This window comes from Scardinius erythrophthalmus, assembly GCF_964197995.2.
Source record: "Scardinius erythrophthalmus genome assembly, chromosome: 23".
Classification (NCBI taxonomy): Eukaryota; Metazoa; Chordata; class Actinopteri; order Cypriniformes; family Leuciscidae; genus Scardinius; species Scardinius erythrophthalmus.
In genome coordinates, this window is record NC_138243.1 from 17,705,343 (window position 1) to 17,721,849 (window position 16,507).

The following is a 16,507-nucleotide window of genomic DNA, read 5'->3' on the forward strand; positions in this document are numbered from 1 at the left end:
CCTTTCCTTTCCTCTCCATTATCTTTGTGCATCATCTCTCTTCCTCCCCATTTCCAACCATTTTCGCTTTCTTTTTCTCTCTCTCTGTCTGCGATACTCTCTTGTCTGGTTTTATGTATGTCTCCCTGTGGTTCTCCCTGTGGTACTTCCTGGTCAGTGTCTGCAGGACACCAATCAGTACGTGTTGAGTGAACTCCAGGCCCTGGAAACCGAACAGAAGCACATAGACAGAAGAGCTGATGTCGTGGAGAAAAGGCTCAGAAAGCTCATGGAGACAGGTAAGAGACAAACTCGCATAGAAAGAAAGAGTTAAGCTGATTTCAAGTTAACTCTTGGAATGCAGCATGATACTTTATTATTATCTGTTTAACAGGAAGTGATAAAGATGAAGAAGAGAAGCTGATTCAGGAGTGGTTCACTCTGGTCAACAAGAAGAATGCTTTGATCAGGAGACAAGACCATCTGGAGCTGCTGTATGTCCTGATAATATTACTCGCATTCACAAGTGATATATAAGACACAGTCAGTCCACACCGATAAACATTAATGATGTTATCCTTGCAGGCAAGAAGAGCAGGATTTAGAAAGAAGGTTTGAGCTGCTAAACCGAGAGCTCAGAGCCATGATGGCTATTGAAGGTAAGACATGTAACTGATATGAGTTATTTAATGGAAACGCTGGTCAGTCACAGCTTAACAATACATTCATATTTTGCCTGATGTTGATAAATCTAATATATAAGATTAATTTAATTATAGCAATCCATAATAATTTATTAGTTATGGCTGATAATCAATAAATGGCTGGCATTACAAAAATGAAATCAGTCCATTTAAATTTGTGCTGTCAAATCGATTAATCACATCTAACATAAAAGTGTGTTTACATAATATGTGTGTATTATTCAATTTTTATGTGTATGTGCCTGTCTGTATATGTACACACACACACACACACACATATATATATATATATAGTATACTGTATATGTGTATAAATAAATGTGTGTATATACAGTAAACTTTTTTTGCTTTCACTTTTGCAATAATCTGCTAAGTGTCTTCCTAAAAAAGACCAACTTTAGGTCTGTATTCCAAAGCATTCATGAACTACAACCATTTATTTTTAACGTCTATGCTTAAAAAGGGGGGTGTCCATTAACACAAATAATCCCCTGCTTGGCCCATATATTGGTATATTCATACGTTAAACCTTTTTCTTACCTATTTCCTATGTGGCTGCAGCTTTAGTAGTCTTTCATCACTCACATTCATATTCCATCACTCAGACTGGCAGAAGACTCAGGCCCAGCAGCACAGAGAACAGCTACTGCTACAGGAGCTGGTGTCGCTCGTCAACAAGCGGGATGAACTGGTCAGAGACATGGATGCAAAAGAGAGAGGGTGAGTCAAGTTTGAAATCGCGTACTCTCTGAGTAGGTACTACATTTGAATTTGAACTTACTTTGCGACCATTAAAAAAGTATGTTCGATATAGTATGACTGTGTATTATGAATGTAATCCGGACGTACTACATCCGCCATGTTGTCATTATCATGTGACCTTCCAGCGTCAGTTATGTCACTTCACTGCTATTTATTAAATCCTCTCCTATGGCCTCATGGGATAGTAAAGTGTCCATCGAATGCACACTTCAGAATCTCGCCGAAGTAGTAGGTCATCTGGGGACTTTTTGCGTACTGTTTTTCGAATACTACTCTGCTGGCGTACTGTTTTTCGCATACTGTATAGTAGGGAAGTATCCGATTTCGGACGCAGCGACTGTTTTGGTGCACTGGCATGGTGAAAATTATAAATGGGTTATGTGATTTTTCAAATATGTATGTATTTTGTATGTGCAGAGCTTTGGAGGAGGATGAAAGACTGCAGAAAGGTCTGGAGGCAAGACGTAGAAAATACAGCAACAAGGAAAAGTGCGTTCTTCAATAAAGACTTCATTGACTTCAAACTGAGGCTCACTGCACAAGAGACAATCTAGATGATTTTGACTACACCGGGACATTAGTGTGCCTTGTTTTAACTTTCAAAGACATTTGGCTTCAACTTTAAGCCCTTCCTCACATCATCTTCAAGATTTCAGTGACATATGTGGGACGTAAAGCATGTACTAGTTATACCCAGAAAGTTTGCACAACGATTTGAAGGTTCTTCCAGGTTGCACTGGTAAAGAGCTTGATATTATTAGCAACATTACTTTAAATCTGAAAAGGTCTTTATTGTTTTCTTGGACAATAAACAAACACCCTTCTCATACCCGAATGGTTACAGACAAATGAACTGAACACAAGACATAAAAGGGAGTAAAGAGAAAAATCCTACATACTGCTGTAGATTGCAAAATAAAAATAATTTGAGACTTCTGTCATGTGACCTTCATCAGGATTTTTTACATTTTTGCTGAAGCGAACAAAACATTGCTTAAGCTACAAGCTACAGCAGTGAGTAGGATTTTTTTCTCCTTTGTTAAGTTTTATTGGAAATGTAATGTTTCTTGTCAATTGTTTTTTTACTTTGCTCCAGATGATTAGGATGATTTGACTTTCTTTAAGAGGTATCGAACAGGCAAAGAGACTTGTGCCAAAGTTTGCTGTTTTTACATTATTTATTTAAGCGTGTTGTTTCCTGGTATGCCAAAATGTCTCTGTTGGGCTGTTGTCTTGTATTAGCTGCAAATTGTATTCTCTGATCGTTTATCAGACAATGTGTCTCCAAATGAATGTATTCATACAATTTTAATGCATTGCAGTGCCTTTAGATATTTAATACTTTTTGAAAAGGGGCTTTTTATATATACCGAAGCCTGTATTTTCCAGTTTTAAACCTTGAAAGATTACACAAAATAAAAAAAATATTTATGGATTGTTTTATAGATATACAAAAAGTATTTTGTCTGACTGTACTCTTTTTGATAAATGTGTTATTCATTCCCATTTTAAGATTTATTAGTGTTTTATTCAATAAAGTTTGATGCTGTTTGAATTAGTGTTGTATAAAGTGAAGTATTTCTTTTCTGGATAAACCATGGAGTGTTTATGGAACTATACCATTTGAGACAAATGAAACAAACTCAAACGTTTTACCTTAGCAGCTTGAGTCTCTTTAGTCAGGATCACAAATCATCCTGAGACTTGAGATCTTTTGACTTGAAGTGAAAGAAAGCTAACGTTACACAGAAACCTCTAAGCAACCGCATTGAAACGCCTTGGAAACCACCTAAGTTACAACTAAGCATCGTGGCGGTTTGTTGTATGGGGCAAAAACAACACGCAGACAGACGTTTGATCCGGCGTGAACATATTTTATAACCACAAGAACAAGTAAACTTTACGTTTCTGTAATTTGAATTCTGGCTACATATACCGGTACACAACACTACATGAATAGATCCTACCACTAGGCGGCGAAAGCGGATAAGAAAAGCGGCGCATCCTCATCCGTCACTGCCGCACCTGCGCGGCTTGGAAAAACCTGAAAGAAGAGAGGTGGCGGAAAGTCAGGCTGGGTTAATTTGGCAAGGAAATTTGGAAACGGCGCACAAAGGCTTATCAAAACTCAAAGATAATCATTTTGTTGCTACTATTCCAGGCTAAATACTGGCTCAGAGTCTGCGGTCAGCCGGTGAACAGTAAGCGACCCAGAGCGCTTCTACCAGCTGGACAAACAATAACAATCCCTTTGCTGTCACATCATGAACCCTGAATAGTAAGTCGTCTTACCCTATCATATATGAACATTTATGATGACCTAATAATATTTTAAACCTTTCGTTGACGGGTCAATCAAATTTTATTTGCAATCGTTGATCAATTTCTATAATAATTAAATAATAAATTGTATGAATTGTGATACGAGTGACACAGTTGTCAGACTGCAACATAGTTGCTCTGTAAATAAAAGTGTGATGGGTATTCATCAAACATGACTATATATATATATATATATATATATATATATATATATATATATATATATATATATATATATATATATATATATATAATATGAAGAGTTCAGATGCAAAAGCCTCTAAGTGCCATCTGAAATTTTCTTATAGAATGATCATTTTTATCAAGCTTGTATATTTAAGTTCAATAATTAATAGGTAATTTTCATTGCCATTTAAGTGAAATTACTTAACTTAAATATACAAGCTTTATAAAAATGTTCATTCTAGAAGAAAATTTCAGATGGCACTTAGAGGTTTTTGCATCTGAACTCTTCATATATATATATATATATATATATATATATATATATATATATATATATATATATATATATATATATATACATATATAATGTATTTATCTTTGCATATTTCTCCAGTGACTACTTATTCAAGCTTCTTCTGATTGGAGATTCTGGAGTTGGAAAATCCTGCATTCTCTTGCGTTTTGCAGTAAGTGTTTTCTTAACAGCATTTTTGGATATTTTTGGATATGAACGATATCTGATCTTGTGTTCTTGACAATTCTCTTCCAGGACGACACCTACACAGAGAGTTTCATCAGCACGATTGGAGTGGATTTCAAGATCCGAACTATTGAGTTGGATGGAAAAACGATTAAATTGCAGATAGTGAGTTTGTAGACTTTAAAATTAAAATTAAGTGTGTCATTTAATGTGATGCCACAGATAAACTGAGTCCCGTCCATGTTTACAGTGGGACACCGCTGGGCAGGAGAGATTCCGCACGATTACATCCAGCTACTACAGAGGAGCTCACGGGATCATTGTTGTGTATGATGTTACGGATCAGGTTTGTGAGAAAATGAGACCCATTTTTATTGCTTGCTTAAAGATTTAGAGATAAACTGAAATCTAAATGACACTTTTTTTTTTTTTTTTTTTATGCTGGTGCCTTTTCAGGAATCCTACAACAACGTGAAACAGTGGCTGAAGGAAATCGATCGCTATGCGAGTGAAAATGTCAACAAACTACTTGTAGGAAATAAGTGTGACCTCACTACAAAAAAAGTTGTGGACTACACTACAGCTAAGGTTGGTTGGTAGGGCAGTATAATGAACTTTCTCTTTAGACTAGTTAAATGTGAAATGTGTCATTTCTACGCCAATCACATTCCCCGGTTTCACAGAAAAGGCTTAAGCCTAGACCCAGACTAAAATGCACGTTTGAGCTGTTTCAACTGAAACTTAAAATATGTCACTGCCGTTGTTTTGTCTCAATATGCACACCAGTAATGTTTTTTTTTCTAATGCATGTTAATAAAAGCTACTTAAATGTTCTAATTGAACTAAGGCCTAATCCTGGCTTAATCTAAGCCCATTCTGTGGAACCAGGCCTTTATGTATTAACTTTTCTGAAAAAACTTTTTCTCCACAGGAGTTCGCTGACTCTCTTGGCATCCCTTTCCTTGAGACGAGTGCCAAAAATGCCACGAACGTGGAGCAGGCCTTCATGACCATGGCAGAGGAAATAAAGAAGCGCATGAGACCAGGGACTTCAGGGGGTTCCGAGAAACCTGATCTTAAAATCGAAAGCACCCCAGTGAAACAGTCAGGCGGCGGATGCTGCTAAAGCATATTTTCTCAGGGAGAGTGATGAGCATGACTGGACACTGATGAGTATTGTGTAGGGATGACCAATTTGGATATTAATGACAGACTTTCTCCTACATGGTGCTCAATAAAGTCAGAAATCATTACTGTTGTTTAACAAAGAAGCATTCATGGCTCTTCCCACATTTTCGTTGTGTTTGAAAATAAGATTAAAGCACAGACACACTCTGATTCAAATGAAGGTGAAAAATGTCCAGATCACTGTGTTAATAGTTGATCCAATTAATTGAATATTCATAACCTATGAACTGGGATTCGCAACTCTGAAGTGGTGCCTTTTCTTGTTCATGCTTTGAAGAAGATCAAGTGGTTGAGTGGTCATTGTACATCAGCATGGTAAAGCAGTGACTCTGGCATTCTCATGTGGAGTTTTACTGTGGTTCTGTGATAATAAACAAAACTATGTTGTTTTGTGTGTATTAATTAGTTTCTCCTTTTATTTGTGTATGTGTGCGCCTGTGACTATTTTAATTATCTTATTTAAAGGGATCTTACCTAAAAATGAAAGTCATAATTGATGTAACTTTCATGTCTCTCCAAACTGGTGGGCTATGACATTCTTTCATCGAACGCAAAAAAAAATAAATAAATAAGAATAAAAACTTTTCACCTCAAGTCCCAAAAACGACACTCATTGAGTTTTATTGTATGGGGGGGAATCTAAATATCAGGTTTTGTGTTCTACAGAAGAAGTTATACAGGTTGTGAACAAAATGAGGGTGAGTAAATTAAACTGTTGTAATTTTTGTAATTATTATTTAGTCAACATTTAAAATTAATTGACATTTTACATTTAAAAGTAAGCTGAAACTGCTGTTTTGAATCGAAATACTCCCCGCCCCCAAAACACATTTAGGATCATTCCTATTGCCCTGCAAACATCCGTTCGCTTAAGCTACTTAAATGGTCGCGTAATCGATTGTGAAATGTAACAATGGTCAAAAGAGCAATTTAGCCTACACAAAAACTCACAAACATCGTCCATTCACACCTTGCGGTCGCAATTCAGAGATTCAAGACACTCCCACAACAATTCAGTAATAAATACATTGATCAGTATCACCATTCTACCTCATAACAAATCAGCAGTATACGTGCAAGAATGGAAAGCGTGTGCACGAGTGATTCCAGACCACGCAAAGGGAAAAATGAACATACTGAAGAACAAGGTTGGTATTCTTGATTTTCTTGACATTAGAAATCAAGGTCAGTTCATCTGATCTGGTGGTCATAGATCTTAATATAAGCAGAGTGGTGTAATAAATCCACTAAAAAGTTAAATGGTTAAAACAGTGTACGTTGAGTTATTAACATGAGAATGGCATATATCTCATAAAAGCATGTATTTCACATTTGAATGTATTTTTTGACAATTGATAAATGATGTGCTCATTTTAGACCTGGTTGAAACCCAAGAAGAACTGAGCAAAGTGGAGAAGAAGAATTTGATAACAGGAGGACAAAAATCTTCCAGTTTCTCCCAGACTGAAAACAAAGCAGGATCCAAACAAAAAATCCCCTGCCCTCTGTGTGGAAAGAGCTTCACACAAAAAGGAAACCTTAAGATTCACATGAGGATTCACACTGGAGAGAAGCCTTTCGAATGTCATCTGTGTGGCAAGAGTTTCTCAGATCCAAGGAATCTCAGAGATCACCAGCTCTCCCACTCTGGAGTAAGAGCGTTCGAATGTGATCAGTGTGGCAAAACCTTTATGTTTGCAGCACACTTGAAAAGACACATGAGAATCCATACAAATGATAAGCCTTACTTGTGCTCCGTTTGTGGACGGAGTTATTCACAGATGAACCATTTTAAAGAGCACCAGAAATTACATGCCAATGTGAGAGCTTATGTGTGCTTTGAATGTGGGAGTGCCTTTAATTTAGCCAGTCACTTGAAAGACCACCAAAAAATTCACACTGGAGAGAAACCGCACAAGTGCTCACACTGTGGAAAGAGTTTCTCGCAGTCAGGATCTATGAAAAAACATGAGAGAATTCATACAGGAGAGAAGCCATACATCTGCCCCTCATGCGGGAAGGCCTTCTGCCAGTCAAGTGGTCTACTGAATCATATAAAAAAGCATTGCCCAAAGTTGCCACAGTGAGAAAATGATGCAAAAATAATGCAAAATGCCGGTTTAAAGAGAGAATGTAATTTCGGAGGGTCATTTTTTGACAAAAAAGTAAATTGGGGAGGTCAAAGAATTCATTCAAACATTGGCGTGAAACACCATAATTTTATAGAGGAATGTTTTTTTGTTGTTGATTTTTGCGTCAGTCTTAAGTGCTAATTAATTATGCATTGGACTGTATTGCACTCTTAAATAAAAAAATACTGACTTTAACTAATCTATTCATGTTTTGAAATTTCATTTGTTCTTCCGGGTGATAATAATCATGTTGTTTTCCCCACACTATTATTTTTTTTTTTTTTTGGGTGATCTATCCCGCATGCTTTATATAGCCTACTAATATAATCCTATACATATCCGTTTAGAATCTGTGGTCATTTCATTTGGGAAATAGAACTTTTCCCTCATCTTAAATCAAGAATTTATATAGGAAGTTTCTGTAATAAAGCCCCAGATCACAGTCCAAGATTAGTGACTGATTTCACTCCTTTTTACAATATTCCTATTGTAAATATGAAGAGTTCAGATGCAAAAGCCTCTAAGTGCCATCTGAAATTTTCTTCTAGAATGATTATTTTTATCAAGCTTACATATTTAAGTTCAGTAATTTCACTTAAATGACAATTCATAGGTAATTTTCATTGCCATTCAAGTGAAATTACTGAACATAAATATACAAGCTTGATAAAAATTATCATTCTAGAAGAAAATTTAAGATAGCACTTAGAGGCTTTTGCATCTGAAGTCTTCATATATATATATATATATATATATAAAATAACAACAACATATATATATATATATATAAAATAACAACAACAAAAAGTAGATTCGTAGGAATGTATACTTTGCCCAAAATACCACAGTACAAAAGCAAAAACTAATTCGCAATTGATGGAATATAAAATGAATGCAGTGGCTATTAAAACTATCCTCAAAAATTATCTAGTTTAAGCAATTCAAAGCAGCAGCGGATGGCACTAACTCATGTCAATGATGAAATCACGTGGACCACTTTGGCGCCGCACAGAAATGATTAAAACCTAGAGAGGAGATGAGATTCTCCTAGTATGAAGAAGCCAATCAAAGACTTCAGACGGTGCAGTCATTACTTATGAATGGGGGAATATGGTGCAATAAGTCCCGCTCTAACTAAATATTTTATTTTACATAGCTATATGAATGTATGACCAGTAATTTATTCTGCGCCATAATTTAGCATAGGATTTTAAACATCTATATCCAGTAGTTTTATGTGCAAGATATAATTATATATATATTTGTATTTATTAAATGAAAAAAAAATGAATAATAAAAGTTTATAGTTTATAAAATTATATATTTTTTAGGATACATTTACTAAATATTCTAGTGTTCACTGTGGTGGTGCGCCCTCTGTTGGCGATTAATATTACGGCGCTTCTTCAATCATGAAGATTGTTCCAGGTTTTTGTTGATTTCACTGGTGGGCGCTGTTTTGAGAACATTATCCAGATGCGCTTCTGCTGCCGTCACACTTTCAGCTCTTTTATGTAACTTAATCCATTCAAATATCGATGATTTCTGTCTGTTTTGACCGAGAAAGAAGCTTCTGAAACGAAGGACAGTGTCTCGGTATGTTGCTGTTTGTAGTTTGGTTGCCAGGCAGTTACTGGAGTAATGTTAGCTAGCTAACGTTAGCTGGTCAGAATAGGGACGTCAGCTGTGTTTCCTTTTATTTTCTTTCATCTCTCTACTTTTTTATAATATTATTGTATTGTAACCGATTATAAATGATATTTATGCTACAACTGAGCAAAAACTAACTGTAAAATATGCAAAGAATACTTCAGGAATTTAAAAGTTGTTGGGTTAGCCTTTAATAATTACTTAAACTTGTTAATGCTTAGTTATGACTGATAATTTTGCTATGAAAACTACTATCTGAAATGATGACTTCGTATTTACTTAGTTTGTTAAGAATATGCCATTAACAAGAAGCAGAAGTATCTTATATAACAACGTCTTGTGTTTCCTATTCGTTACTTGTGTTTGTTTCTGGATTAGATGGAGAGAGATGATGGCGACTTCCTCCCTGAGCTATCAGAGGACTCTCAGTCCCAGCGAGGAAGTGTGGCTTCCTCAGTCACCAGAGGTTTGTTCTCTGTTCCTTAATGTTTTTTTTTGGTTCCTGTCTGGATCTGATCATTGTTGACCTGAAATGATCAGTGTCACTCTTGTGTTTCTCCAGCTCAGGATTTGTTGGTGTACTTGGTGAGCGACAGTGCAGTGCACTTGACTCTGGAGGGTCTTGGCTGCATGAATGCACAGGAGCTCGGCCGCAATGTCCGGGAGGCTCTCAACATTCCCAACTCTGCCGTAGATGTGTTTGCTTTCTGGTTCTGCTCTCCTTTGCTTGGTAATTAATGCTCTTTTGTGCCTGGGCCAAATGTCAGTCTGATAGAAGTACGTATGACCTATTCATATTTTGGCTATGAAGAAAGGCGAGACACAATGATGGCATTTACAGCCTCTATGGCTGATTTGCAAGTGAAGGGAGGGGACTTCAGGAAGTCCTCTGGGTGTTAATGCCACCAACTGGCATTTATGAATTATTTGATGTCTCTTTAAACAAAGGCATAATTTTACTTATTATCTATTAAAGGCTGTTATAAACCACACAACTTTTAAAATCTTAACAGATTTTAAAATACTAGGCATCATACACTTGTTAACTTTGTAATGGCTACAGAGGAAAAAACTGGGCATCGTACACTAAAGGCCTGTTCGCACCAAGGTGGACAACTATACATTTTTAATTATTGTTCTAATTCTTTGAGAATAGTGACCACACCATAACTATAACGATAATGACAAAGAGGAACAATATCAGTTGAATCACTTTCATAATTTTTATTCCTTCTGATGAATGATAAAATCATTGACAGCCAATTAGAATCAACCCGGCTTTATAGAGCTCAAGCATGCAAAACTGCATCGTAACATAATAAACAGAACAATATTGTTCATTTGTGTGGACGCTAACATAGTTATTGTTATAGTAATCTTTATAGTTATCGTTCTTGATGTGGACGAGGCTTAAAGGTGTAGTAAGTGATTTCTGAGAAACACTGATGAACGTGGATTGGACTGAGCACCAAAACACACTTGCAGCCAATCAGCAGTAAGGGGCGTACACACTCACGAGGAGGGAGGAGCCTGTGCTGCATAGTGTGTTTGTAAATTTGGGGGCAGAGCCATCAAGATAGTGGTGTGATCCATTTGTTGAGGGGCATGTTTTGGTGATTTCAAATATCAACAGCGAAACCGCTTACTGCACCTTTAACTTTCAAGTAACAACACAATGTTTGTGTTCTAAAATTGGCTCAAAATATCAGACATGTTTTGATATCCGCCAAATGAAAGGCATCATAATCTGAAGCTAAAAAAATGAGTCCGTGCCCATCATACACTACAGGATTTTCTGTGAAATCTGTTAACACTGACTGTCCAAAATCTGCAGGCTGTCTCTGACTTTTACCAATTGGCATTTAGTTGCAGTAGCACCTCAATGCAGTACAAAAGATCCGGGGGGAGGAGTCGGATCTCATATAAGGGGTGGAGATTGGTAGGTTTAGGGGTGGGTCTAGGGATCAGGGGGTGGAGTTGGGTAGGTTTAGGTATGTAAGGTGGGAGGAGTTGGATCTGGATCCGACTCCTCCCCCCGGATCTTTTGTACTGCATTGAGGACCAACTCTTTAGTTGTCCAGACTGCAAATCGGGGCAAAAATTTCAGTATTCCAGCCATTATTTAGACCTATATTCGAAGAATAACATTATTTGTGTTATAATAATGAAAAACAATATAATAAAAACATTTGTGTTTGATGATTAACAAAGGAAATATACCCTAGTCAGTGTTTGATCATCATCATTTTTTTCTGAGGTCCTTCTTGTTGATTCCCACCTTTTGCCTCATTCTGCTGCGATATGTTTGAACAGACCTGCAGTTGAAGCCGAAACACCTTCCCTACAAGTTGTGTCGTCAGTGGCAGGACCTGCTGTACCGCTTTACTGAGGCCCCTGCAGAAGACATTTCTCAAGGTGTGCGTTTTTTGTGTGTTTTTGCTTTTGCATACTTCACTTCACCTGAAAGTTTAAGTGACTAACAAAAAACATCTCTTTGTTTTTCAGATGAGCCAATTCTGATGTATAAAAGAAATGTTTTTTGTCCCAGGTCAAAAGAACTTCAGGTAATGAACATGTTTTTAGATGTTTGTGTCTTTAAAGAGATAGTTCACCCAAAAATTAAGATTACGTCGTTCCAAATTTGTATGACTTTATTTAGTTTTTTATGCAGAAACTGAAAAAAAGAATACATCAACTGTTTTATCCACACACTGAAAGTCAGTGGGGTCCAAAACAGTATTGCACCCCATTAACCCATATTAACTATATGGGTACTGAGAAATCCATCAAAATATCTTCTTTTGTGTTTTACAGAAGTTAGTGTGTCATACAGGTTTGGAATGAGATAAGGTTGAGTATATGGTGTTTTGTTTATGGTGATCTATCCCTTTAAGCCCAGTGCACACTTTGCGTTTTTCTCTGTCTATTACGATTGTTGCTTATCAGATTGTGCAATGACCCCGGAGAGATCTTCCGTAAAATCCAAGGCTCATGTGCAACATCAGATGCCTCTCATGTCAGACAGCATACATCTTATCTAAGACTTTGGACTTGATTCCTTGGACAGCATTTGTGTCTGGAGTCATTTGGCTTTGGCAGTAGAGGTCATGACATGGACTGCTTATTCTTCAGAGCGATCATAACGCGAAGGGACCTAAAGAGATTTATGCTGCCTATCAATCATAGACACGCAAAATCTTGCAGCTGCTTGTTTTCAAAACTGTATTTATTAACAGAAATGGGATTATTAATATATTAAATTAACCATGATTTGTTTTGTGAAATATATGTTCTTCAATAAAAACAGTTAATAAAAACATTAATTTTTTTTTCATGTTGTGTAACATTTTTATTTTGTAATGTCAGATTGAAGATGGAGGAGTGTTAAGGTTGCTTTATGACGAGGCAAAGACGAATATCTTGGAGGGTCGATACCCCTGTGACCCTGAACACTGGCTGACGTTGGGAGCGTTGTCCTGTGCTGTCGAGCTGGGGACTGGGCTGGATGACCAGGCTCTAACAGCGGCAATCAGGTGATTAAATCATATCAGTGATTAAATGAGGATAATGTAAAGGTGTTCAGCTACAATTTTGTGTTGAAAATTGATCCTGAATTGCTGTAATTAATTTCAGTTTCTCTCCTTAATGTTATTCCAGAGAGAAGAAGCTGTCCTCATTCCTTCCAGCTCACGCTGCATTAGGAGGAGGAGGTTTTCTGTCCACACTGAGGGGGAGAGGAGGGCGGAATGCAGAGATGGAGCATAATCTCATAAAGGAGTATCGCACGGTCTGCTCCTCTGCTGCCACCGGACCCAGCCAGGAGCCTGTTGCTTTGCTGCACCAGTACCTCAAGAGCTGCCACACACTGCCTTACTACGGGTACGAATGACGCAAGCGGAAAGTTGTTCGCACATGAAGTGACGGACGCTTACATTTGTTTATTTTTGCATTGGCAGATGTGCTTTCTTCATGGGTGAGATAGACAAGCCTGCCCAGGGCCTCCTTCACAGAGGTGGCCGTAAGGCCGTGAGTGTGGGCATCAGTCTGGAAGGAGTGTATGTCATGGATGTGAAAGAGAAGCATGTCCTCCTGGGTCTCAAGTTCAGCGAGCTGTCCTGGGATCACAGCTATCCAGAGACAGAGGGAGACTCGCATATACTCTGGCTGGAGTTTGATGGAGAAGAGGCTGGCGTGCATGTCAATAAGTTATTAAAAATTTATTCAAAACAGGTGAGCACACAATAAATGAATAACTAATAACGTTATATTTGACAGTGTAAGCAAGCATATATTTAAAATGTTTTGGATTATAGCAATAATATATTAAAATGCAATAAAATTGTTATTTTTAAAAATGTAAAATTAGTTATAATTATTATTATAAATTTTATAAAATGTCTTATAAAAATATACTTTTTGTTTTCTAGGCCGAACTTATGAGTGGACTCATTGAGTTTTGTGTGGAGTTACGCTCTGTTGGTGAGTCAGCAGCCGCGGGTACTGACGGTGAGGTCACGCCTTCCCAAGAACCTACGGGTCAGGAAACCAATGAGAAAACTCCAGAGCGTCGACCGGGGAAACTGCGCAGACAGAGCAGCGTTGTCTGTAGTCGAGTCCATTCACTCAACACCATCAGCTATGTTGATGACGGTGAGGGACTAAAATTGCGTCCATGCATAGATGGACTCAGTGTTCATTTGTAAATGCCCATTAACTTTTATCATCTGCAATAAATAAGCTCAGCTTAATTTACCTTTCTTGTTTCAGGCAAGGAGATTAAACGTCTAAAGCCCAAAAGAGCTGCTTCTTTCTTCACGCGACAGGCGCAGCCTCCCACTTACTCGGCTGTTCAGGCGACTGAAAGTTTAGAGCAGGGGTGAGCCCCGGCTTCAACACTGCCCTCTTCTGCCCGGTGACCAAAACTACATCTGTCCATTGAGTTCCTTAGAGACGCAGTGCAAAACCACCTGAATGGACAGATCGGACCAAGATCACAGACGAAGAGCTAAACCACTATTTATAGAGGATTTGAGCATTATGTCACAGGTTTAAGTTAACTTCGTTGGCTGTTAAAAAAACGAATGTGAAATTTGCTTCAGTTATGCTTTTCTGTCAAACTAATTTATGGACATTATGGTGCAAATTTAAGGCTTTGAGACGATCTGAAAGCTCTGTTTAGGTCACTGTTCTGAATGTAGATTCTACTATGCAAACATCAAACCAAACTACATCCCAGTGGCTGTAAATCAAGACTACAGCAGTTCAGCACTTTGATCCATGCCACTAATACAGCTAAAACTAGACCTTCTGCACCAAAGCGAACAGTCAATGCCTCTAGTATAGGACGACCGCTCTTATACACTAAACCAGGGCTGCAGTCTGTGGCAAAGCATTGCAAAGACGGCACAGAGTGAGATTATGACATTCTGCGTTACTTGTCTACTGAATGTGTTTGTTGTTTTGGCTGTCTGTTTATTATTGGGCTTGTTTGCATATGCCGACTTCTACTGAGCAACAAGGTCAAAATGAATTATTAATTTTTTTCTTTTCTTTTTTTCACTGGTGACCAAAGTTAAATCATGAAACAACATGTTTAGTGTTGTTATCTACCTTGTTGCTCTGAAGAATCAAGCCTTTCTGATGGGGTGCAATGTAATGCTCTGATGAAAACAATCCAGGTCTGCATTTTTCAAGCAGAGAGAACTTTAATTAATTAATACATCAAATCACCAGTTGTGTAGGTGCTTGATGATCAATCAGTGATGTGTTTCTATTTAGTAATGCTTTTCAAACAGTGTATGAAGCCCTAAGCATTGTACTGTGTGTCCAGGCTTTCAGAGCTTGAATGTATCTAACTAAATGAAATGTATCTGATTTTTTACTAAATTATTGGCAATGCAGGGCCTGACATTAATGTTTGTTCAGGAGAATTGCTAAAAATGTCACAGGAAGTTGTTTGAGCTGGTAACTAAAGTGTCATGCTAATTGTCAAGTGTCATAGTTTATCTGATCGTAACAGCTGGTCCTCAGTGTCCAGTTATTCTCCCTGTGGCATCATCATCAAACAATTCAAGATTTTACCAGATTATTGAATTTGTTCATTATGCATCCTGTTTTGGTATTAATATGCACTGCTGTTTTACGAGCGACTTAAATGTTCAGGTACCTGTAAAAGCTTAATGTCAAGCCTTGCATTAACAGGTCTTCAGTTACCAAACACAATTCTGTATTTATCCATGCATGACATCGGTTGTCTTAAATAGATTTTGTGGTGTGCATGTTTCTGTAATCATTGTTTTTACCTGCTTACACATGGCATTTAAAAGTGTGTAAAATTAAAATGTTTTTTTTTTTTTTGCATCACAAGCTGAATGGTGTAAAATGATCAGTACACACTGAAATCAGAAAATCTTGCATTTCTGTATTTATGCCAAATGCTTACATTGATGTCAAGATGTTAATCCTAAAATGCTTAATCCCAGATCTTCTGTACCATATTATCTTTTCCATTCTAAAACTAATCCAATATTTGTATTTCAATCTGAACATCTGTCATGCACATAATAACTGTATTGTAGATAGTCACATTTATGTTATAAAATACTGAGTCTGTCAATACTAATTTAAAGTGCCTTTTTTTTAACATACATTTTATCTGTTGTTGTAGCTTTGCTGTCATTTGTCCCTTGAAATTGTATCTCCACTACCTTTTGTTTGTGAAGTTTTTGTACACAAATTTCTCTACCAAGATTTGTGACTGTAAAATGAACTGAAACCATTTATATGCAACATTAAACCCTTTTTATTCCCGCTTTGTACTAACTTCTGGCATACTGATCAGTAAATAACTATGTATAATGGATTTTATATTGTTTTTTTATTTAAACGAACTATCCCTGCAATAATGTCTTTGATGTGATTAACAGAATTATATCTTAGATAAAGAAGGGGAAAAAAGAAATGTATCCGCTAAAAAGGTATTTTGTATTACTATTTAATTAACATTAAAACATTTTTAAAAGGCATTTTGTATTAAAATTTAATTGAATTAATATTAAGAACACTATTAATTGATCCAAATTAAATTGGGCCAAATAGTAATT

At 37.0% G+C, this 16,507-nt stretch overlaps 3 protein-coding genes across 12 annotated transcripts in view; all 3 read left to right on the plus strand.

Annotated features, from left to right (window-relative positions):
• Positions 1–3,000, plus strand: part of ehbp1l1b (EH domain binding protein 1-like 1b) — a 28,074-nt gene extending 25,074 nt beyond the window's left edge. For 9 of the 10 annotated variants that reach the window (XM_081354343.1, XM_081354344.1, XM_081354336.1 and 6 more), the window contains 5 exons: positions 158–278; positions 374–473; positions 565–638; positions 1,289–1,403; positions 1,863–3,000. In XM_081354343.1, coding sequence (XP_081210469.1) covers positions 158–278; positions 374–473; positions 565–638; positions 1,289–1,403; positions 1,863–1,950 — 498 coding nt within the window. In that variant the 3' untranslated portion in view covers positions 1,951–3,000. The remainder of the gene's footprint in view (positions 1–157; positions 279–373; positions 474–564; positions 639–1,288; positions 1,404–1,862) is intronic. The other variant, XM_081354337.1, reaches the window with a different exon arrangement.
• On the plus strand, positions 2,988–6,221 carry rab1bb (RAB1B, member RAS oncogene family b). Its single transcript, XM_081354345.1, has 6 exons — positions 2,988–3,723; positions 4,348–4,420; positions 4,504–4,599; positions 4,685–4,780; positions 4,891–5,022; positions 5,366–6,221. The coding sequence occupies exons 1-6, from the start codon at positions 3,710–3,712 to the stop codon at positions 5,558–5,560; spliced, it is 606 nt and encodes a 201-aa protein (XP_081210471.1). The 5' UTR covers positions 2,988–3,709; the 3' UTR covers positions 5,561–6,221.
• A 2,959-nt stretch (positions 6,222–9,180) lies between these two features.
• frmd8 (FERM domain containing 8) lies at positions 9,181–16,428 on the plus strand. Its single transcript, XM_081354570.1, has 10 exons — positions 9,181–9,350; positions 9,783–9,870; positions 9,967–10,134; positions 11,718–11,819; positions 11,910–11,968; positions 12,771–12,937; positions 13,062–13,283; positions 13,361–13,634; positions 13,832–14,054; positions 14,172–16,428. Exons 2-10 carry the CDS (start codon positions 9,783–9,785, stop codon positions 14,282–14,284), a joined length of 1,416 nt encoding a protein of 471 aa, XP_081210696.1. The 5' UTR covers positions 9,181–9,350; the 3' UTR covers positions 14,285–16,428.
• The last annotated feature ends 79 nt before the right edge of the window (positions 16,429–16,507 follow it).